Source organism: Silene latifolia, chromosome 8 (genome assembly GCF_048544455.1).
Source record: "Silene latifolia isolate original U9 population chromosome 8, ASM4854445v1, whole genome shotgun sequence".
Classification (NCBI taxonomy): domain Eukaryota; kingdom Viridiplantae; phylum Streptophyta; class Magnoliopsida; order Caryophyllales; family Caryophyllaceae; genus Silene; species Silene latifolia.
In genome coordinates this window covers 6,422,860-6,447,461 of record NC_133533.1, presented here as the reverse complement: position 1 = coordinate 6,447,461, position 24,602 = coordinate 6,422,860, and the positions used below count along the sequence as shown (strand labels likewise).

Here is a 24,602-nt window from a genome sequence, read left to right as displayed (position 1 = left end):
TACTACATTAAATTAAAAAAAAAAGAAAAAAAAAAGAAAAAAAAAGTACTAACCCATTACCAGGTACTGTTGTACTACGAAGGAAAAAGAAAAAAATTAAAAGCAGTCCAGCGATACGAACTGTCCGTTACTACTACAATATTAACCACCAAAACAATACCACCGGCAGCCAACTGCGCCGGCTACTGGCCTACCTTCGCCAGCCAACCGAATCAACACCACCCTGCCGTCGAATGACCCTACCCGCACCTACCCCTCCAACGCACCTCCCTTACTACAGTTGCCGACTCGAACGACCACTCCCACATCGTCGGCGGACCACCGTCGAACCACCAACATTAACCAACACAGCCGCATCTAAGTACATCAATGTCCCCACCATACAACACTATGTAGCTCTTAATTGGTTTTAACATAAACCCTAATTAAATAAAAGAATAAAATTATACTAACAAATAATCAATTTGATTATTAATAATGGATTAATGAATTAACTACATGCAGTATACTCGAATAACCATTCATAATTAAGGTTTAACAATAGAGAGAAGTTAGAGAAAATTATGTTTGATATTTTTTAGTAAAGGGTAGAGAAATAGAAATTTTGGTTCAAAAAGTACTGCAATGAATAAAAATCGTACTGCAAAAATAAATTGCGATTATTATTTTTGTCCATGAATGAGTATCTTGAATGAGCGCCCTTTCATTTTTCAAACTGGTACAAAAATGAGCACCCCTATAACATTACCCCACTCCAAGACACCAAGTAACTTGAATGAGCGCCCTTTCATTTTCCAACTTGCATAGCCGGCAAAATTACCAACTTGAGCTTTAGAACAAGCACAAAAATGGCGGAAAAAACACTCCCCTTCGATATAATCACAGAAATCCTCACAAGATTACCAGTAAAACCCTTAACCCGCTTCAAATCCGTCTCAAAACTATGGAATTCCCTAATCAATTCCCCCAATTTCATCAAACTTCACCTCTCCAAAACCCTAATTTCCGAAAACCAAAACCCTAATCTCATCTGCTCCAGCTTCTCCATCTTCACTGCTACCATCACCAACGCCGCCATTTTCCGATTCACGGAGCTTCACCATCCTCTACTCCAGTTCCCCGATTACCACTGCGTTAAAATCCTTGGTTCTTGTAACGGCGTCGTTTGCATTTCCTCTTTCGATGGAGCGTACATTTGCTTGTACAATCCTACTACGGGTTCGCATCAATTACTCCCTGTTCAACCCTCTCGATTTCCGAAACCTAATCCTGAAACAATATTTAGGGCCCATGATCATCGCCCGAAAACTGAGGAACATTTGTTTGTTTACGGTTTTGGGTATGATAGTGTTAACGATGATTATAAGTTGGTGCGAATTCTCGAGTTTTATAGGAATTCTGTTTTTGTTGGTACTGAGGTTTGCATGTTTAGTTTGAAGAATTATTCTTGGAAATATATTGATATTGTAGGAAATGTGTATCTGAATTATGGTGGTCTTCAGGAATGCAATGCAGCGCTTTTTAATGAGGTTTTATATTTCATCGTAAATGATGGGAAGATTACGCCTTTTGTTAGGTGTTTTAATCTTCAGACCGAGACTTTCTCGATTATGGACCTTCCTAAGTTTGATGATAATTTCTTTATGTTTTGCTTGGCGATGGGACAAGTAGGTGGTTGTCTTAGTTTCTTTGTGAACTATAACAATGTGGATCATGGTGCATCGAATTACAGTAGATTGATGCGTGCTGATTTTTGGATTATGAAGGAGGGGTCCTGGGTTAGGTTGTTTAGTATTAGTGATACGTCGAGCATTGGGGCTTCGGTAGATATTATTGCGCTTGTTTACTCGAAAGATAGGCAAAAGATTTTGCTCAACTTGGATGGCCGGGTTTTTGGTTGGTATGATTGGGAGAAGAGGAGTATTGTGAGGGCTTTAGTTCATGGATTGCCCTTGTATACTGCTTCTTTTAATTTTGATACTTGGACTTATGTCGAAAGCCTTGTTTCTTTTGGGAACCGTAATTATAATTCAAAGGGGAAAACTACCGTTCCAACGAAGAAGAAAAAGTATGGTATTTTAGTGGCTTTTATATCGTTGGTTGCCTCTTGTTGTGTACTCTGTAGTGTTTTACTTAAGTGGTTTGCTGATGTCTTATGCTTGTTCATGTAACTAGTTTAGTTAGTCGAGGAGTTTCGGTATGATATTTTAGTGTGTGGTAGTGATTTGGATGGCTTAATTGTTTGTAGAGAACCAAGCTTTTAGTATGAAGAATGATTCATCTTGTTGTTTAAATGATGCCATACTACATGCTTTAAGTTCATGTGTTTGATAGTAGCTATGCTTTCATGCCTTTTGCAAACATGTGATTTGCGTAATATTTTATGATGTATGTTGTTCAAGTATTACTGTTGCATTTTCTTGTCGAATATTTTGCTTATACCCGTAACTTGTATGATCACACGAGGATACTTTGAATCTTCTCATGGACGATGACATGATGTTTATGTATTGTGTTACTGTAGCTCGTCACTGAGGTGATATGGATTTAGATAGGTATGTTTTTATTGTTTAGCTTGGCTGCAATGTTACTTCGCCTTAGATGTAAGTGTCGTACACAATACAGCGTCAGCTAGCCTGTCAGACACCTATTTCTGGAAGAAAATTTGTGATGGTTTATACTCCCTTCATCTCATAATAAAGTTAATTCTCTAGTGCACTGAAGGGTCCGAACATTATGCTGAGATAGATGGAATTTTTCCGGATTCGCTTTGCCTAATTTTGTTATTTAAAACTAGAGTGTTGAATTCTCATGATTTTCTATTGCTAGACTTGGAAAGGCAGTTAACAGTTTTATTTAAACCAGCTTTCCGAGCTCTGAACCTTTCCCTTACATTTTTTTCTTAGGAATGATGTGGACCGTTTCCTGTCCTCTGGATTCAAGCTGAAACTATGATCACTAGTAAGTTTTTATTATTTTCTACCAGTAATCGCGGATTTTACTTTCTTTGACCTATATTTCACTTTCGCGTGTGCTCATTTGCTTCCTTTTTCTCCCTTTGTTCTTGTTCTTTCTCATGTACTGGTGCAAGTATCGCTTGTAACCAGTTAACTATCATATATGAAGATTGTTGGCTCAGCTGAGATCATTCATGGTGTCCTTAACCCGGAATATATTGAATTGTGTAGGTGAAAGTGTGAGACAAAGTGGAACTATCTTATTTTCCTAATTCAGGTACCATTTCTTTCTAATAAGATTAGTTTGATGTTGGGAACTTATCCATAAGTAATTGTCATTTAGGACTCAGATATCCTGTCCTTGAATTACTAATCGTTCCCAATTATTTATTTATTTATTTTACGTCACTCCCTAAACACACGTTCCAGCAAAAAAGTTAATTTTTTGGTATCGACTATTGGTGGCACGTGCAGAAGTTGTGTTTCCCCTCTTTCTGAATTCTATCTAACTTGTTTTGTTTCCTCCTTTCATTTTCCGTCTTACTAAATAGACATAGTTTTTTTGATGGAATCAAGATGCAAACTATTAGTAATATAGGATGAATTGTCAAATCTTCCTTTTTAGTAAATTCGAAAATTTGTAAGACCTTCATGTTAAATCGTTCCCAATTCAATTCGTCACTCCCTAAACACACGTTCCAGCGAAAAAGTCAATTTTTTGGCATCGGCTATTGGTGGCATGTGCAGAATTTGTGTTTCCCCCCTTTCTGAATAGTATCTAACTGGTTTTGTTTAATTGTTTCCTCCTTTCATTTTCCGTCTTACTAAATAGAAATCTTTTTTTGATGGAATCAAGATGCAAACTATGTGCCGGTCCGGGTTCGGTATTTGTTTATGAAAAGTTCATTTGACAGTAAATGCTCCTTTGCTTATTTTCCTATTTCTGATGCAGGGTACACGAGTACATCAGAAGAACACTGATGACCCAAAGCAGTGTGTATGCTAAGACCATTTTGTGTTATATAAAGATGCCAGTTTGCCGGAGTAAGTTTTGATTAGGAACCGTTTTATCTTTTGTCGTTTGCAAGTATATGGATACTCTGCTCGAGTCTTTGGTACTTAAGGCCGAGATTGTACTGGGATTTACTCGGTGCATGCCTGCATCATTGAAAATTCAAAAATCCGTCTACTTTATTTCACCCGAATACTTCTGTTGTTCGGATCAACTCGACATTTGACAAGTTGGTATTGTAGAAGTGTAGAAGTAGATCACAAACAAATCTGAAATTTTAGAAGTAAAATAGTAGAATGCAGTCATTGTTCGATCCATGTCAGTATGTCCACTCGAGTCTCGACTCATCAGGGGCGAAGCCAAGAATTTTTATTTGGGGTAGCGAATATTTTAAGGCTATACTATTTGAAAATTGAAAATCGTAAAAATGTTACATCGTACTATGCAACATATAAAAATTCAAATTACAAACTCACAATATATAATCAAATAGACCAATGTAATGGCTTGGAGGTTTTGATTGTATAGTTCAACTTATCATTATATTATTTTGTAAAAATAATTTTGATTTTTGCATTATAACTTACAATGAATTGAACATTTTTTTAATGTAATGGGATAAACATTTTCATAGAATCAACAACTTATCTTTATTCTTATTTTTCGACATTATTTTGGTTCGGGCTTTATACCATCATTGAAAGAAAATTTAATAATTTTAGGGCAAAAAGAAATTCTTAATACCCTAAAATAATGAATATTGACAATTTGAAAATTAGCAAAAAGTAAAAATAAATTAATTAAATAACCAAAATTAAATCAGGTGTATTAAATAACTTAATAAGGAAGTTTATTGATTTGTTTCAGATTCCCGTTCAAATCACAGAAACATTTAATGAGGTCATTGAAAAAGTCAAAAATAACAAAAAATTTGAGGATAGTGGGATTCGAACCTTAGATGTGTTGCATTAGAGACAACTATTTATACCAATCTACCACTGAAGCACATCTATTTTGATGCTTAACTTATACACTTCCTTATAATTATTCTTTCCTTAATCACATTTGGGGTAGCTAAAACACGACTTATTTATTGATTTTTTTTCACTTGGGGTAGCGGCCGCTACCCCTTGCTACCTACTAGCTTCGCCCCTGCGACTCATAGTTTACAATTGCTTTTAAATAAACTAAACAGAAGAGCAACTATGGAGTATGATTTAAATTGAACCAAATCGAACTGAATTAGCTAAAATGGAATTGAACTGAAATTATGTCGGAAAACGAAGGTTGAGTCACTCCAACAAATTTGCACGCCAAAGGAGAATTGCCTTGGTGTTCACCGTCAGTCATATGATATGTAGCTTCTTGTACAAAAAAATATTATAAAGGATTCTAAACGAGCTTTTAAGCCGAGCTTTTCTGTGCTCGGACTTGGCTCGTATTTAGTCAAGCTCGAGCTTGGTTTGACCTAGCAGATTCCGAGGGCTCAACGAGCCGGCTCATATCATTGACAACCCTAAGTTTAGTAATAAGATATTGTGACACATAAGGATTATATATCAGCTCAATATATGTCTCGAATAATCTTCTGAAGTTAGGCCCAATTTCTAGCTAAGAGTGTTAAAGACGAGAAAATTTCTAATTTTCTTCTTCTTTTATTAGATAGCGAATGGAATGAGACCATCTTATACGTGAACAAATAGAAGGAAAGAACTGAGCTTGTTTATTGTCTTTGAGACTTTGACTTTGGTTTTGTGGTGACACACGATTCTAGTTTGATTAAGCAATATAAATATATACAAGTTAGAAAAATCCATAAACTAATAAAAAAGAATATTATTGAGATATGAAAAAATGATGTGGAAACTCATAATTACCCTAATTATTAAGGAAATAATTTTGAAAAACTTCAATTTTTAAGTTTTCTTTTTATAAACCTCAGTTTTCAAGTTTAAGATTCATATAATCCCTCTCATCCAGACCAAAGATAACATAGACTCACTTTTTCCCTCACAAAAAGTGGATCCATGTTACCTTTGGTCTGGATGGGAGAGAGTATTATATTAATTTAAATAGTAAATCAAATGTTAATTTTAGAATATTATTCTTTTATTTAAGCTAATTTTATACACAGTAATATCAGACGATCCTATAGAAAAGTCGTATAATAAAATATTCTAAACGGGTTATACAAGACAACTTATCCATGTCTCGTTTGATCCGGATTCCGGAGCCTAACCATCCCTTTGTTTATACTCCCTCCATTCAATTCAATTCTTTACATTTACTTTATACACGTATATCAATACCTCGTTTTTTTTGTTCATATCTTTAATTACATATTAATAAAACTTATAAAAATTCGATATTCACAATATTTTAGGTAAAACACTTTAAAAAAGATCTCACATGACTATCTTTTATATTATTCCTCTGTCCCGGTCAATTGCGCTCAAGGGGTCAATTACTAAATTACAAGTGAATCAAATTGAATATGATGATCAAATTATTTGTCAAATTCATTCTTAAAATAAAAAGGACAACAATTAAGTGATATACCCAAACATAAAATAAGATAACAAATAACCGGATCGAATTGCCCGAAGGGATTGGAGAAAGTATAAAAGGCAGCCCATTTAAATTGTACACAACGCCGGAATCGCTTTTTATCTGCAAAATCCCTTCATCCTAATCTTTTGACAACAACCAAGGTAATTTTCGTTTTTCATCTTCTTAATTCATGTAAAGTTATCGATTTTAGTTTTAATTTTTAATTGTTTTATTTATTAGATAGTTCCTCGATTAACCTTGATTAAACACTAATCATCGTTTGTGACGGCACTATTCCGGTCACAAGCTTGTGACATTTTATTGATTATGATAAGGCTCACAAAGAACATGATGATTTACCTGCTGTTTTTGCTGATCAGTTCAATTTTGCTAATTTAAGGATGACATAGTTTTGTCTTTGTGATTTGTGAAACATGATTTACATGTTACGCTAATTTACCAAGTACTCCCTCCGTCCCGCTCAATTGTTGTCCTTTGGTTTTGTCACAAAGATAAAGAAAATAAGAGGGAGTCAATTATTAGATGACAAGTGGGTCAAATTGAATGTGAATGATCAAATTGTTTATCAAATGCATTACTAAAATAGAAAGGACAACAATTGACCGAGACACCAGAAATAGAAAAGGATAACAATTGAGCGTGACGGAGTGAGTATTAGACAGTGAATTCTGAGTTGCATATTTTTACTGTGTTCGAATTAGATCTACAATGGAACATTCACGCCTAGCAGACTTCAAATCATCGGCCGCAGCCAGAGAAACCTGGCAACGTGATAACAACATCACAACAATCCTTGACCCAATTTCGTTAAACGACTTTTTGGGCCAACAAGAGAAACCATGGATAAACAACCCTGTTTACTTTAAACAGGTCAAGATGTCAAATCTGGTTCTGTTAAAGTTGGTAATGGATGCTAGTTCCCATGAGTGTGTCAGAGCGGGAGATATCTTCAAGTTGTTGGATAAGCGTTATAAAACGACTAGAGAGGTGGTCGGTTTATTGATGGGCAAGATTTTTGGCAATGTGATCATTGTCTTGGACGCGGTTGCATTGCCTGTTGACGATACTGAGACTTGTGTTGATGTTCACTCCCAATTGCTGCATTACTTTGAGACTCAGAAGAAGGTTATTCTTTTAATTGCATAAATTCTATTATTGTAAATTGTGGCGTATGAAAAATGTGGCGGTTCGTCCAATGTCATGGTTTGCTTTGTTTTTATTGATCATATAAGCCGTCTTGGCTATATTAGCTATCCTTTGACCAAGTGTCGGAAAATCCATGTGTGAAATAGTATTTGGAGATCCTTTTATGTAGTTGTTGATACCAGTGGCGGAGCCAGAATCTTTTACCTGTGGGTCTATTCTAATGTAATTGTTATTCATCTCTTATTACGGGGTCTTAAAGACGTAAAATTTTAAAAACGTCAATTGTCGAAAAGCCACAACCATATATGTGGCTACGCCACTGGCTGATACACGGCCATAGCCGGCTAATATGTAACATCGCCATGGATATGTGGAATTCGCGTTGTTTAGTTCAAGAATTATCATGTGTGTCCTTTATACTCGTGTTTCTCTTGTGTTAATGTTAATAAACTTATTTCTGTTATTCATTTCATTTTAATTCATTGAATATATTGGCTGCCTCGCCTCCCTACCCCAAATTGGGCCGTTTCCTAGTAATAAGATTGGTCTTGTACAGCTTGGAGGCTTGGAAAATGTGGTTGGATGGTATATTACTGATACTTCTGCCTTGATTGTCACTGCTTCCGATGTGAAGACTCAAATGCGCATCCAAGAGTTGATGGAGCCCTCTGTCGCTGTTGTTATTGACTCATTCTCAACCATTGATATCGGCAAAGTACATATTCAAGCTTTCAGGACATATCCAGAAAGCTACAAGCCACCAATCCTCACATGCAGGAAGGATATTACTGCTGAGCATGCTAAGGTGTTTGCTCAGATTGCTGAGATGACAAAACATTGGGAAAAGGTTCCTCTACTAACCCTTTTTGCCGTGTCCTTCACGTAAATACTTATTTGTGATGACACTTGTGTTTCTCTTCTCTCTTGACAGCGCTACCCATTGTGCATCACTCACTTCAAATATTCGCTTACTAACCACGTATTCCAAGAGCTTTGGGAAAGTTATTGGGCGCGTCTTGTTTCTATGTGGAATAACTCAGGCAGCAAGACTGTTGATCAGAAACTTTCAGTTGGTAATATCATGCCATCCTTGCATTATTCGGCTAATTCTTAGCTCGATAAGTACTAACATTGTTTGCGGTCTATGTGCAGATACCTTGGATAACAAGGAAAACGAGGGAGGTCTGACTAAGGTATTCCTTTGAATTTCATTGTAACTACCCACTTTTGCTCTGTTTCTTAAGAACTTTTTTCCAAAACGGGCATTTTTCACAAATTAATTATTAAAATTGGTCGACTTTCAAATTTATTACCCAAAATGGGTCCACGTCATGACTGAAGCTAGGCTCGGATCCAAGTCGCCAAGTTGGTCAGCAACTATATCCAAAGCTTTGCAAAATTTGACCCCACTCTCAAAACGCCACCCGAGCTGGCGATTTTTCTAAGTGGGAAAGGGGAAGGTGATTTCTGGATTATACAACGAAACAAGTTGCCAAGCGGGCTGGCGATTTGCCTCCTCAGCCTAGGTTCGATAAATCCGATCCTACGTGGACCCATTTTCGGTAATAAATTTGAAAGTTGACCCTTTTTTTTTTTTTTTTTGAAATTGTCATCTCATTAATAATCAACTAGGCGTAGGTTACAATGAAGATAACAAATAGACAAAGGAAAATCAAGATTGCTAACGTAAAAAATACATTCAAAATAACTATCTAAGTACTGGTAATGGCGCTGCCGCTCCAAAATCATAAATTTCTTGAATCTATGAATAATCGATGTCGTTGCATCCTTCTTGATGGAGGGAAACAGTGTAGCCGTCTTGATGTATTCATCCACGAAACAAATCTGATAATCTCCCCGTCGATTAAAACTTATTATATTGATAACAATCCCACGAAAAAATGGAAAAACCCCGAAAGAAGGGACGGAACAACAGATCTCACCAAAAGGGAGACTATTATTGAAAATAAGATAGATCTGCATAATATTAGTTGTTTAAGAAAGCTTTTGTGGGGCTTACCATCGATGGATGATCGATGGAAGCCCCCGAATAATAATGGAGGCTAGGTTTTTAGAGAGGAAAGTTGACCCTTTTTGATAATTAATTAATTTGCGGAAAATAACCATTTTGAAAACGGATTCGTTTCTTAAAGCTGTCATTACTGCTTATTATCTCACCCACGACGTCCTTTGTTTTTGTAATTGTCAGTACTCTGTCTATGTGAAACCCAAGTTTACCAAACAATATCGCTCAGTTAATGAGGAGGCTGTAACGGGTCTTTACGCCAGATTGGTGGAAGATGCTGGCAGGTATGTTTGGCATAGTTTTGAACATCTTTTGAGTTGCCCAATTTGTTTGTTTGTTTTATTTTGGTTGTTGAATACTTGAATTTGTAGTTCGAAAAGCATGATAAGTGGACAGACGAGCGGAGGCTTCTACGTAATGTTGACCAAGGAACAAGCTAAGAAATTGGCAGGTCACCTCCTTTAGTGTACTTCCTATATGCCCTTCGTGACAAACGACATATGATCTGAGGGGCTAATTATATCAGGGTTTTTGTACTTGGTGCAGATAATGAATATGTGCAGGAAGCAAGGCGAGCATATACTTGCTACTTTGATCCATGTCCCTAAGGCTTTGGTTTGCGGCTTCTTCAACGGCTGTAGTTTATGTTAACCTCAAGACAACTTTTAAGGTATTAAGCTAGAAGTTTTAGGTAGTATAATTGTGGACTGCATATCTAGTGTATAGTAATATCTACTCTTAGAACAGAACAAGAAGAGGGAGAAAAAAATGGAGAACTTGACGAGGGAATGTGGGACGGTTTAGACATCCGTCTGCAACTCCCTGCATTCCCTCTATTGAAATCTCGTAACAATTTTAGCCCTCTTGTTTTGTTCCCAAAACTTGTTTTCTTTGTCGTTTTAACGATTAGTAGTAATGTATGTATCACTACTTCAGCCGACTCTGTGACGGTGAGTCACGCGCACCTTGTGTAATATACTAATATGGTTAACTTCTGTCAAATGCAAAAAAAAAAAAAAAAAAAAAAGAAACACTTCAGTCAGTAGTGCCTGTAATATACTAATATGGTCATTTTTTTTCTCTCTAATCACTTGTGTTGAAATAATCTCCAAATACTATTTCACACGGCCATAGCACGCTAATATGTAACACCACCATGGATAGTGTTTCTCGTGTTAATGTAATAATCCAATTATTTTCACCTTGCGCCAAAAACTCCAATTATTTGCGCCTTTTTTTTGCCTCCAGAAACCCCTACCCCTTATATACTGAATTATGGTATGTTCCATCTTTTCTCTGCTACTCAATTCATTGCCTCCCTGACATACACCGACATATACCATCGAAGTACCAGGTAATCAATCACTAATTCCAACTATTTTTACTGCTATAATCTTACTTCTATGATCTTATACTCCCTCCGTCCTAATGATTTGTTTACCGTTAATTAAAATATAGGACAAAGAATATAAAAAGTAAACAAATGAACGGGACGGAGGGAATAACTCTATAATATTATTGTGAATCGATTGATTGGCTTCTCATCATCCCCCACATTCTGAAATTTTTATTTGTTATTATTTTTTAGGCATGTATAATTACAATTATTTTGTATAGGTTTTGTGAAATTAATACAGTGATATTCATCAATATTCAATAATCTTAGTGGTATGGCAAAATTGATTTTACTTTAATTGGGGTAAGCAAAGGAAGATAAATAGTAATCGGGTTCTGGGTTTTTTTTAACGGTTCATGTTCAACATCATATTTCCAAGCTTAATCTAAGTAGGTAATCATGGTTCAAATATTATTAGATAAGTGTATCTATAATTCTAATGTTATAAGATAAGTATATCTCTAATTCTAATCTAAGGTCCATGTATGACTACAAGCCAATCTATTGTACACAAATTCTCATTATAATCGGACACTATCCGTTTATAGACGGATAGTGACTCTCTCACAAATACGTCCTAACGTCCATGATACTCCCTCTCTTTATGCAGCGAAAGTTAAATGTAAGTCACGACGACCCGTGTCGGAGCCTTTACCTTGAAAAACGTTTCATGTTAAGACTTGTATAAGTATCGTCAATGATACGAGTACGATACCATTAAAAAGCAATAGTCGTTTGCTTGGTCTTATATTCTATTTGATTGTTTTTGTTTCATAACTGAAGCTATTTTCAAGATGCATCCGCCATTTGCATCACCAAGGTATTCTAGAGAGATCAACAATGACTCCAACATGCGATTTTCAGCTAGAACATCGACAGATAAAGTAAGCATTTTTGTCAGCCTAGTCTCTAAATATTTTAACTGATCGATAATAATTTCTTATTGGTTCTAAAATTTACAATATAGGTGAAACAAACAATTAGTAAATGGACCATTAACTTCTCTCCTGATGAATGATGAGGTAAATGATTTATATTGTTGAATTTTATTTATTTATATAAAAAATTGTACATAGTTTAGTTTGAAGTATCGTCTTGAACATGATTTTGATTTTAAATATATAGTTTTATCATCAAAAGATGATAAAAGGACAACAACGAGCCCGTACGCCTACTTCAAATTTTGTAATGAAAAAAGAAAAGGCAAATTGGGATCCTTTGACGACAAAGATATTCTGTGAAGTTTGTGCTGAAGAGGTCCACGCTGGAAATAGGCCTAATACACATTTTAGTAAAATAGGATAGGATAATATAATTATTAAGTTTCACCGAAAAACTGGAAGAAAGTATGATCAGAAGCAATTAAAGAACAAATGAGAGTCTTTAAAAAATCAATATAAGGCATGGAATCAGTTAATTGATACCGAAACTGGTTTAGGATGGGATACTTTTAATGCTCAATACCACCTTACGGTTCCATTAAACTTAAAAATGGTATTTCGAAAATTGCAGGTTAATCCCGAAGTAGCTAGTTTTCGCCATGGTGGTATTGAGAATTTAACTGATATGAAAATAACTTTTTCTAAGACATTTGCAACAGGAAATGGTTCTTTCAACCCATATATTTTGAATGATACAGAAGATGATGAAGGTTATGATGCAATTAACGAAGAGTTTAATGATAGTTCGGTTGGTGACGGAAAACATGAGGATTTTGAGAACATTGAGCTAGTTAATAATCTCCCTATACAAAAAGAGAAAAAAAGAGCAGGAACATGAAAAGAAAAGAAAAGAAAATGTTTCAAAAGGTCGAATAGGTCACATCTCTCATAAGGGTAAGAAATCGAAAGTGAGTACTGCCTTAATAATGCAAAGTCAGTTGGACCGAATTTGTAATGTCATGGAAACTACAGTTGCTAATACCAAAACAAATGGTCAATCTGGCTGTAGTATTATTGAGTGCATAGCTGTGTTAAAAAAGATTCCGTCAATTGAGTCTAAAAGTGAGTTGTTTATGCTCGGGACACCGCTATTTAATTTGTCAAGCGTGAGTATAGAGAAATGTTTATTGTCCTAGAAGAAGATGGTATCCGAGTTAATTGGCCGGAAGAAGAGCTCAAAAGGGAGAAAAATTATATTTCATGACGCTAGGTTTATTTTATGATATATTATTATATTTTTCGATCATGTATCTCTTTAAAAATATCAAGGTTGATACTTGATACTTGGTTGCAATGGGTTTGGTTTCTTTAACTTTTCGCATGAGTTACAGTTTTAATTTATTTTATTGTTGTTTAGAACTTTAACCATTTACCATGGTTTATCTCTTTCTACTGTTTATTGAAATGTTCCAATATTTCATTTCATCTTGGTTTTATTTCGTCTTGGTTTTAGTTGGAGATTGTCAATCTTCATTTGTTTACTTTGTTTTTTTAGTTTGTAGAAGGTGTTATATTTGATGATGTGAATGACGGCGGTGTGAATGAAAATGAAATGGATATTGACGAGGATGAAGAAGAAAATTTAGGTTATGATTCAATGAGTGAGGATGAGATAGTTAGTTAAAGATGATGAAAAAAATGAATAAGGAAGAATTACTACGACAAATCAGTGACAAGTTAAGGATGTATGTGCTTGCTACCCTAGGATTGATTGTGTGCTCACAATATTACGTCAAATATATTTTTAAGCAGAAAATAAGGACTTCAATTTGTTCTGGATGGCAATTTGTAGCTGAAGCGCTAAACACACCAGGTGAAAGCTACATGACATTTAGGGGTTGTTTGGTTGCCATAAGGGAAGTTAAATACACATGAACTCCAATTTCACATGAAATGGAAATTCATGTGAATTGCACAAAAAGTGTTTGGTTGGCATATAGGTAATGAATTCATGTGGGAATTGCCACTTACCTAGGGGTGGCTAGGTAAGTGACTTCCTTCATAATGGAGGAACTTAAATTCCATGGGAAGTTCTTCCCGTGATTTTGGCAACCAAACAAGTCCATAATATTGCAATTCATGGGATTTTCAAATCCCATGAATTTAAAGGGTAACCAAACAAGTCCTTAGAATGGAGTCGCATGTCTTTATAAAATTAGCTGAATTATTAGTGACTAAATATAGGCTTCATTCAACTAGAGAGATGCGTGCAGAAGAAGCGCTTGCAATATTTCTTTGGGTTTGTGCACATAATCAATCCAATCGCACTCTTCAATGTAGATTCAAACATTCGGGGGAAACAATTAGTAGAAAATTTAATGAGGTTTTAACGTCTTTGGTGAAATTGTCTAAAGACATCATAAGAGCACCTGATTACCACTTTAAAGAAGTTCCGAAAAAAATTCGAGATGATTACAAGTTTTGGCCTCATTTTAGAGGGTGTATAGGTGCTATGGATTGAACTCATTTTCGTGCTGTAATTACTCCAAAAGAAGACGAGATCCCATATTTTTGTAGAAGATGTTATGCAACGCAAAATGTCAAGGCAATTTGCAATTTTGACATGCTATTCACTTTTGTCGAAGATGGATGGGAGGGATCTGCACATGATTCTCGAATACTCACTGAAACACTGGTAAAACTTAAGGGGAAAAATATATTCCCATATCCTCCTGAAGGTGAGTCATATAGTTTTTTTCCTTTCCATTATACTTTACATTTTATTTTATCTTTTAGTATTAAAGGTATATATTTTTCTTTCAGGTAAGTTTTATCTCGTCGATGCAGGTTACTCAAATAAGAAGGGGTATTTGGCACCTTTTAAAGGAAAAAAAGCGAGTTGTCATCTAGCTGACTATAAGCGTTCAAGTCAACCCCTAACCGATTTTAAAGTATTCAATTATGCACATGAATCTCTTAGAAATGTTATAGAAAGGTCATTTGGCGTTTGGAAAAACAGATGGAAAATATTGTTTAACATGCCGAGCTATAAGTTCTCTACACAATGTAAAATGGTAGTTGTAACCATGGCTTTACATAACTTTATTAGAATAAATGCGTTTGGGGATGAATAGTTTGACAACTGTGACCAAGACCCAAACTATATGATGAGTGTAGAAGATGAAAATGATGAAGATTATCAGTAAAATGGGAATGATGAAGATGAAGATGAAGATGATGAAGACATGGCTATTGTCGTAATTCCATCGCTACTTCTCTTATGAATACAAGACGATTTTAAACTTTGTAATATAGACATGTACTATTTTTATTTATCGGCATAAATCTGATTTGACAAGGGTGTGTAAAATTATAATTTTGAGCGATAATTATATAGTTTTATGTAATTGTCGAGTGATTACATAAATTTTTTAAATATTACTTTGTATTCAATTTTACAAATAACATGGTTAATAAGAAAAAAAGCAAAAAAGTTGGATGTAAGTAGTAGGCCAAACAACCAAAATTTATAAAAAGTAGTTTTTACAAAAGTTATGGCCAAACAATCAATTTTTTTCCAAAAAGTAGCTTATGAATAAACTCATTTTTAAGAGTAAAAGTTATTTTACACAAGTAAGGTCAAACAGCACCTAAGTGCTCACCCCTCAACGCACTAAAAAAAGTTGTTTATATTGTTCAAATATCTTACTGCGAATTTTTTATGTATATAATTAAGCCTTAGTTAGCGGAGTTTCTTATTCACCCACTGAATCAGGAAACAATTTGAAAGAACTATGGTGTTTAGTTATAACGATACAAATGCTATATGAGCAAGTAGGGTATATTCATAATTAGAAACCTGAACTGGTTATATCACAAATCTAGTGAAAACCTATTGGATTGATATGCTTGTTGGAATTATAATGCAATAAATTAAATAACAATTATCGCCTTCGACCGTCTTTAACGTATGACCAGCGGCCCAAAACAAGAGAATTCCAAAAATAATTAAGTATAATGTGTACCTTTTTAAATATATACTGTATTAATCAATACTCTATATTATACTCTCCCCATTCAGAGCAATACTATTCATTATAAATGATCTCCTCTCCTCTTACCTTAGTCTTTATGTCAAAACCAAAGGTGAACAAATATTTAGGTAGTTGGAGAAAACTTTTGTTATTCCCTATATATTTGCCTTTTTATGCAAGTGACTATTAATCGACCCATTTTTAACTGCGTTAAATTTAATAATAATAAGATTGTGTTAAATTTAATATTTGGTAATTATGTTATTAAATTAATTAAAACTAGAACTTGATTAGAAAATTAGTTGATGAGATTAAGAATGTGGTGTATATGTAAATAAAGTAGAGTGGAAGAGTGAATTTATTACCGTTGATTTTACCCACCGTAAAAAATAAAGGAGAATAAATAAATTAATGAGTAGTACAAGTTTTGTTTGTAGTCCTGCAAACAATTCATGGATTATACCACCAGTTGTACAGTGTAGAATCTGAGTTTTGTAATAAAGACCTGGATTCTATTTTAAAAAATACGAGTTTTATTAGATAGTATCTGATTTCATCTTTTTACACAATAAAAATATAACTTTAAATAAGCGCAGAAAAAAATACATATAAGCTTGATTTATTTTACATTGATTGTACCATACTCATATACAACTGAATGTATAATCTTATTTGTGGTCATGTAAGGTTGCAAGATTTCAGTTCAAGCTCTCTGCAACTTCTTCTATTAACTTTCATGCAGAAAATATTCCGTCTCTTCTAAGTCCTTTCTTCCACAACCACCACTACACTTCTTTTCTTCTACATTTTCTCACTTTTATGTTCTTGAAAAATTTGCAATTTTCTTGCAATGGAAATAGAGGAATCAAACGGTACAATTTTACTTTTATGATTTTGTTGCAATTTTCTTGCAATTCTACTGTATTTTTTACTTTTATGTTTTAACCGTTTATCATCATCATGTTTCTTTTTGCATTTTCTGAAATTGTGATATCAAAGTTGTTCTTCCTAACATGAAATTATTAGTATGGTTGGAATAGATCTTAACAAAACATGAGATGTCACACTAGTTCCTTTAAGAGGGTTGTACACACCACCTAAACTAGTACTATATCCTATTGGATGCCTATTCTGTCAAAAAATAGATGTAGATGCCAACATTGATGTCATATCTGTTGTCATTGAGAGAAAAGTTAAGGTCATTTCAATGTACTTGGCTACTCATATGTTGCCTTGTTCCTTAGAGTTAGAACTAAAGACTTGTGCGAGAAAATATAAATTAATAGAGGCTTTAGAAAATGATATTGTAACCGTATTACCAGCCGGGAAAAAAAAGGAAGAAATGGCTTAACATCGTTGGCGATTTCGGGACCTTGGAGTTTGACGGTTGGACCATGCTACTCGAGAAAGAAATATGGTGTGTGTACTTCTTAAGCCAATATGGATGTCATTACATAAAACTGAGTTAATTAATTTTTTTTTATTAAATTGTTTGATTTGTTTTAATTAGTAGAAGTCTACAATCAATCAACTTATCAATATCTATCTATATTATTAAAGGAAGATTTTTGTTTTTTGCGATTCTAGAGAATTCAAGTTTTCCGCGCTACTTAATTTACAACAAATATATAGTAGATAAAAGTTAAAAAAAAAAAAAAACAGAACCTAAAAGGCAAAGTACGTAAAAATCAAATTCATATGTTAAACAAACTCTTATACTCCTATATCTTTATCATATGTTAATAAATAAATAAATTCTTATATAATATGGTAGTTAAAAATATTATACAAATGTAAAAATCTTATGTAGAGAGCTAAAGAAATTAAAAAAAAAAAAAAAAAAAAAAATTGTGTAAAAACTTACCATTGCGTGTATCTCAATTCTCTATATAATAGTTCCAAAGTTGGGTAAGACTAGAACTTATCTTTGTGAATTAAATATATTTTAAGCATGAATTTATGTTTTTTACACAATTTTTAATGGATGCTGCTTCAAGAAATGTGTATGTTTCTAATCCCGAGTTTTATCCTATTATATTTATGCTATGTATATTATCACAATATACGTATATTTACCACATTTTAATAAAATTTTGCCACGTATTATTAGTATTTTATCATAACTATTACATTTATTTGTATTTTGTCACGACTATTGTTATTATATTTATTGTTATTGTCGTTTTTTTTCTAATTCTTATTTTTCTTATTATAGGTTTTAGTAACGTAACAAAAAAATATTTCTCGGCAAGCAATAATGGATGCCAAGAAGAACTTCCCCTAAATAAATACACTACATATTTGATTTATTTTCTCCTCAAGATTCAAGCAGGAATTCACTTTCCGACAAATACAACAGACATGCAGGAGAAGTAAGCTTAATTTCCGGCATGCTACAAAAACATAAACCCTAGAATTAGTTGTAGTTGGACACTTTTTATTACAAATCGATAATAAATAAAGAAAACTATTTTGAGATTATTTTACTCGTAAGGTATTATCATCATAATCTGCTTTTATCACATTTAGAGATTGAATCTAAAATAAATACATAGTAATTAACTAACGGCAGACTTTACTAATTAGATCATTCATAAAACAAATTAATTAAAAAAACACCATCTTAATCTCGTGCACCAACTTTCCCTCTAAAAACTTTACACAGCTAAATTATTTCTTGCTCGATAGGCAAGAACCAACACTCAGACACCACAGACACAGTTGAACAGCCTTTAGCAACAAAAGAAACAAATAGAGTGGCAAGTTGCAGCAAAATTGCAATAAAAACAAAAAAGTAAAATTGTACCGTTTCGTTCCTTTATTTCCATTGCAAGAAAATTGCAAATTTTTCCAGAACATAAAAGTTGCACTAGAGAGAAAATGAGAAGAAAAAAGAGGAATGGTGATTGTGGAAGAATGAGCTTAGAAAGATAAATATTTTCAGTATGAAAGGTAATGGAAGAATTGGAGGGGGTTTGCATTGAAAACTTTTGCAGACTACAAACAAAACTTGTACTATTACTCCTTTTTTTTACATTGGGTAAAATCCAACGGTAATAAATTCCCTCTTCCATCTATCTATCTATACAATATAATTAAAAGACTAATGTGACATGACAAATTAAATGTGACATGGCAAATGTGACAAGGCAATTTAAATGTGATATGGCAAACTAAATGTGACATGGCAATATCATAATCCACATATTATCAATCTATACGATATAGTTTAAAAGACTACCTAAAATATTAAATTTTATTCCATGACCATTTTTAAAATTAATTTTTTATTTAGTATTTGATTATAGAATATTTATTTAGTGATAAATGAAAATATAATATTGACGTCTTAATAACTCTTACTAAAAAAACACATGTTCAATGATATTTGAGTTAGTGACCCACAAAAAAAAAAGTAAACGTTTATTTGGGAAGGTGTATGTCAATTATAAATCATTTTATTTAATAAAAAAAATACCACATGAACACTAAAACTTGGACTATTTCTATGATAATATTGTTTATTTTGAATGAGACCATTAAAAGTAACTAAATTACCCTACAATATAATCTTTACAAATTTTTTGGGATCAACTTAAAAATCTACCTAGTATAAAAGCCAAGTTTTTTTCTTGGCTTTTGATTGGATGGTGAGTTTCTACATGTGGGCTCTCCCATGTCTCATATACCATTTAATTACCTTCTCCCAAAAGCCAATTCCTCTTATTTCTATTTTAATTGTTTATGTGTTAAAATGTCACAATTTACATAAATGTTGTAATTTACAATTTTGCATAAATTCAACGGGTCTAACATGTCAGATATCTTTAATATAATTCTAACAAAATGTGATTGTATATTATTTGATATTCAAATCTCCAAATATGGACTATTATTATTGTCACGATATTGAACGCTTAATCACGCTCAATTATATGTTCATGTATCTAATGATAGCGCCTGCTATTACGACCCGTGCATTTTTTGCACGGGAATAAAACTAGTAGTTTAAGTACTTGTGACTTAAAAATTGAGAAAAAATTGTGGTCATACAAAAGAACGGCCTCACATAAAAAAAATTATCTTTATGTAGAAATTAGAATATAATCAACACACATCTTTATTATAAGTATTTGTGTAGTAAAAATGAAAAAATGATGCTCAAAAGTCATGAACCTTGCTTCATATTTATTCTTATATTAATTTGATAATGAAAAAGGATGTTCAAAAGTGATATAAAATATCCTTGATTATTTATATATTTTTAATGGATGATAAAATTTGTGAGGCAAAATTGTATGTGTCACTAATATTCATATCATTCTTTCACATCAAAGTCATATAAAATATCCTCAATTGTTTATATTCATATCATCGCTTAGTTTGAAGAAGTTATTGATTCATATGGATAACTCGTCTTGTGTCAAACTCGTTCTTGAAGATCAACTCGTAAGTAATAGCCTCAAATTCATAGTCCCGAGCTGCAAGTAGTTTATAGGCGAGCCACATTGGATGGTTAGACTAGAACATACTTACTGGGAAGCAAATAGGGCAGCTGACCTCCTTGCCAATCGAGGTGTCCAGTCTAGCACGGAAATACAACATTTAGATTCTCCATTTAATGTTCTCTGCACTATTCTTAGAGAAGATAATTTTGGGGTGGTTATTTCCCATGTAATAGCTAATAGTTAGTTTTATCGGGTCTTCGCCTCTCTTAAGTACCAAAAAAAACATCAAATTAAGTGTTTGTCACATAATTATTAACTACTTTTTTTATGGAAGTTCTGTTAGGTTATGAAGTGTTCGTCACATTTTTAACTTCACGTATATGTTTGTTTTGTTCGCATTTACGGGCAATCAAGATTTGTGGTTTTGAGCTTTTCAAAGGTAAATATATTACACATCTCTACGACTTGATTCTCATTCTCCTTTTTTTTCATTATTTAAGGAAACTTAAGTTAACAATTAACTGTAATATTGCATAAAATAAATTCCATTATTGTGTTGGTTAGTCCACGCTAATACAAGGTTACTTTTTTTGTATAGGGGTGATTAATTGGAGAAAGAAAACTATATTGAGAAGTAAATATTAGGATTGCTTAAACAATTATATATTGTAGACTAATTACGAGATTGACGACATCAACGTGAATGACTAACATTTTTTTTTCCAGATGTATGTTTTATGTTGGTATTTGTTGTTTTTTTTCCCGTCGTTTTACCTTCCAAAAAGTAGCATTTTTCAACTACTTGACTTTTTAATTTTTTTCAACTTTGGATTTTATATTAACATATCGACGCCCGTAATTTTAGTATACGATCTGTCATGAATAATTCATGAGGTGATCTTACTATGTGTTTTGATATTTTATAAATTTCTATTTATTTCATTACATTATAATTTGACTTTTGTGAATTGTAGATTTCATTCTAATTCTAAGTTTGAAATTTAACCATTATCGCATACCTTAGACGATTCCATGATTTTCTCGAGTGATAAAACTGGTTTTACTTTATTTACATATACACATTTTTAACCTCATCAACTAACGTGCTAATCAAGTTCTAGTTTTTAATTAATTATTAATAACATAATTACTAAATACTTCCTCCGTTCTTATATGATGTACCCATTTGTTGAATATATGAGTGTAGTATTTTAATCAAATGGGTACATCATATTAGAATGGAGGAAGTATTAAATTTAACACAATCTTATTATTAAACTTAACGCAATTAAAAATGGGTCGACTAATAGTCACTTGCATAGAAAGGCAAAATATCTAGGGAATAACAAAAGTTTTGTCCAACTATCTAAATAATGAAATACGTTTTTTTTTTTTTTTTGTGTGTGTGTGTGTGTTTTAGCTATAAAATGAGTATTTCCACCTTGAGACATACCAACGTAAATCTAATCATGCTATTATCACGAAACCATTTAATTAACAAACTAGTTTTGTGACCCATGAAAAATCCCGGGTATTATTTAAAGTTACGTTTTTAAGACTTTTATTTATTTATAGCACATCAATTCATGCTAGTGACTTAGTGAATATTGAGTGATGATATTTGGTGTCGTATTAATGCTACTAAATATGTATGGTAAGCTCTAAATAAACACGCACTAGCGAAAGTATGAATACAATGATACATAATCCAACTAAATTAGTGAGGTAAAATACTAATCAATTACGCGTTAAATGAGACCTGATACGGATATAGTAAATAACCAAATTATTTCCATGGTCGTTGCCTCTTCGATATCCAAAGCCATAATAGCCTTAGTGGTTAAGAGAGAGAGATTATTCCACTTTTTTTTATTACTTATTTATTTCAATAATCGTAGAGTAAGAAAGGTGTTGCGCAGTGGGCTTAATGATGACGGTGTTGAATGACTTCATGGTTATGCTCATTAAATTAAGGAGGTGGTGAGTTTTTAATCTTATTAATTAAAATTTGAATAGATTGGCAAAATAACATTTTCTTATACGGATATGCACATTATTATATTATCTTATTCAATTATTATTCAATGTACAATTTTTTTTATAGCAAGAATTTGCCGTAAATATTATATTATCACTAATCAAATAATCTATAATCAATATTAAATACAAATTATTTGAAAAATGTCATGTATCTATAGTTTTATTTAGAGAGTTAAATGGATACTATTAATTTTTTTAGAGATTTAAATAGACACTATTAATTCAACTTTTCCTCAAAATCTATTATTCTTCTAAAAAATGTACATGTAAAACGAAGAATCTCACCGACGATGAATGATGATGGTTTGTAAGCCAACTAAAAGAGTAAAAAGATGTTTTGGCTTTTCACATTTATATCCAAACATGTAATCTTCACTTTTCAATAGTCTTGCTCGCAATGAATAATCTACAAATTTGAAATAGATTAAATTAAAATGAAGATAAAATAAGCATCATCTTACAAAACTAACGATACATATTATTAAACTTTTAATGTTTTAAAATATTAAAAGATAGAAATTCGGAGTTCCTTTTTAAAGAGACTATGCAAACTTTAATCGCATGGGCACATCTTGTTTACAATTTTTCTTAAGTATGCTAATGAGAGTATTTAAGATGAGTTTTAAAAAGGTTGAAAGTAACAATATGAGAAATTGGGAACCTTTATAATCCAATTTATTAGATTAGATTTTTCATTTACCACATATAAGACCTTTAGCTGCTATCTTTATGGCTAATGAGGAATTATATTAACAAATATACGATTAAATGACGAGATTAAAATTTTAATTTATTTTTACAATTTAATACATGGCCTTATATTCTTATGGTTTCCACAAAAAAACATTAGTAGCTTTACATTCAAAATTATTAGAACTTTAATTTATAACATACTAGTTTTACTCTCGTGCAAAATTGCACGGGATGAAATATTCAACAATTTAACTAAATATATCAATTTCATATAATTATGATTTGCCTTGAAAATATTGATTATATAAAATAAAGTTAGAGAGTATATACATTATTTAATAAAATCAAGTAATTTTGTTAAATCCCTTGATTTCTAATTTAAATTTTATATTTTTTTTGTTAAGAGTTAGTATTGTGTAAGGCGATTTTACACTAATATAATTGTAAAATGGTTCCAAAAAAATTAATAAATGATCTCATTTTACGACAAATCCCGCATAATCTATACATGAAATCATTTTTGGATTGGCCATTAAGATCAACCTTTTTTTTATCAATAAGTCTTGCTTGTGACGGGTCGGATCTTGCGACGGGTATTTTGTTAGTGGAAATGGGTAGAGGGGACAAGTGGGCACCCACCCCATGTGCTCCTTCTCTCACTCCTTATGGATTTTTTGTGAGACAATATGGTACCCGTCTCTTATTTGTGACGGATACCCTCCGTCACAAATAAGAATTTGTGTTTTTTTATTGGGAATATACCCGTCTTAAATGAAAATTTGTCGTGATTGTATAAATGTTGGTTTTTTTCCTTTAAAAAATTGATCGAGTCAACTTCAATAAGTAGCAGGTCAAACATCGTCCGATTAATCACAATCGATTATAATCAATTATATTTTGGGATAAATTTACTCCCACCAAATGTGTTCTCCAAAGTCCCAAAAGAAAATGTAATTTTTTCTTCGGTAAAAAAAATGTGTTTCTACTGTTTTGTTATTGAAGATTTTATAGCTAGTCATTGTTAAAAGGTAAGATTTTTATTTTATTTAAATTATTCGTATCCATATAGTTTGTTTTTAACAGTGATATAATTTGTTTTTTAAAATACTTAATAAATTTCTTATACTCTTTATTTTGAATCTAACCTTCCGTTCCAATGCTTTTTAGTTAAAAATTAAGGCTATGATTTTAATTTTATGTTTCATCCCGGTTTTTAAAATAATGATGATTTTTATTTTTATCATAAGGTGACATTGTTTTTTATTAATCATTTGATAAATTTTTGCAATTTGAACTTCACATAAACCACCTAAACTAAATACTTAATAATCAATTATGAATGGGTATTGAAATGCTGGCAAAAAACGGCAAAGGCCTTACCAAAAAGAAATGTAAAGT

The 24,602-nt window shown here is 32.6% G+C and overlaps 2 protein-coding genes across 7 annotated transcripts; both read left to right on the top strand.

Moving 5' to 3' along the window:
* Positions 1 to 691: 691 nt before the first annotated feature.
* Positions 692 to 4,274, top strand: LOC141596179 (F-box protein CPR1-like). Of its 2 annotated transcripts, XR_012522403.1 has the most exons (4): positions 692 to 2,068; positions 2,907 to 2,961; positions 3,189 to 3,234; positions 3,910 to 4,274. XR_012522403.1 is itself a non-coding variant. In XM_074416273.1 (3 exons), the coding sequence occupies exons 1-2, from the start codon at positions 849 to 851 to the stop codon at positions 2,953 to 2,955; spliced, it is 1,269 nt and encodes a 422-aa protein (XP_074272374.1). In that variant the 5' UTR covers positions 692 to 848; the 3' UTR covers positions 2,956 to 2,961; positions 3,910 to 4,274. The 2 variants fall into 2 exon arrangements, 1 of the variants encoding a protein (XP_074272374.1); XM_074416273.1 differs by lacking the exon at positions 3,189 to 3,234.
* A 2,266-nt stretch (positions 4,275 to 6,540) lies between these two features.
* LOC141596176 (COP9 signalosome complex subunit 5b-like) lies at positions 6,541 to 13,363 on the top strand. Of its 5 annotated transcripts, none has more exons than XR_012522402.1 (11): positions 6,543 to 6,680; positions 7,242 to 7,665; positions 8,243 to 8,533; positions 8,618 to 8,759; positions 8,839 to 8,879; positions 9,896 to 9,996; positions 10,084 to 10,163; positions 10,259 to 10,382; positions 11,892 to 11,992; positions 12,076 to 12,130; positions 12,709 to 13,363. XR_012522402.1 is itself a non-coding variant. In XM_074416269.1 (8 exons), the coding sequence occupies exons 2-8, from the start codon at positions 7,249 to 7,251 to the stop codon at positions 10,318 to 10,320; spliced, it is 1,056 nt and encodes a 351-aa protein (XP_074272370.1). In that variant the 5' UTR covers positions 6,541 to 6,680; positions 7,242 to 7,248; the 3' UTR covers positions 10,321 to 10,740. The 5 variants fall into 5 exon arrangements, 3 of the variants coding, with proteins under 3 accessions (XP_074272370.1, XP_074272371.1, XP_074272369.1); XR_012522401.1 differs by having other exon boundaries at positions 12,621 to 13,363; XM_074416269.1 differs by lacking the exons at positions 11,892 to 11,992; positions 12,076 to 12,130; positions 12,709 to 13,363 and having other exon boundaries at positions 6,541 to 6,680; positions 8,321 to 8,533; positions 10,259 to 10,740.
* The last annotated feature ends 11,239 nt before the right edge of the window (positions 13,364 to 24,602 follow it).

Coding starts and splice junctions, on each gene's coding strand:
- LOC141596179 (XM_074416273.1), top strand. CDS start 849: ATGGCGGAAAAAACACTCCCCTTCGATATAATCACAGAAATCCTCACA. Junction 2,069..2,906: donor GTTCCAACGAAGAAGAAAAA/GTATGGTATTTT, acceptor TTTTTTTCTTAG/GAATGATGTGGACCGTTTCC.
- LOC141596176 (XM_074416268.1), top strand. CDS start 7,249: ATGGAACATTCACGCCTAGCAGACTTCAAATCATCGGCCGCAGCCAGA. Junction 8,880..9,895: donor ACGAGGGAGGTCTGACTAAG/GTATTCCTTTGA, acceptor TGTAATTGTCAG/TACTCTGTCTATGTGAAACC. Junction 10,164..10,258: donor ACAAGCTAAGAAATTGGCAG/GTCACCTCCTTT, acceptor TACTTGGTGCAG/ATAATGAATATGTGCAGGAA.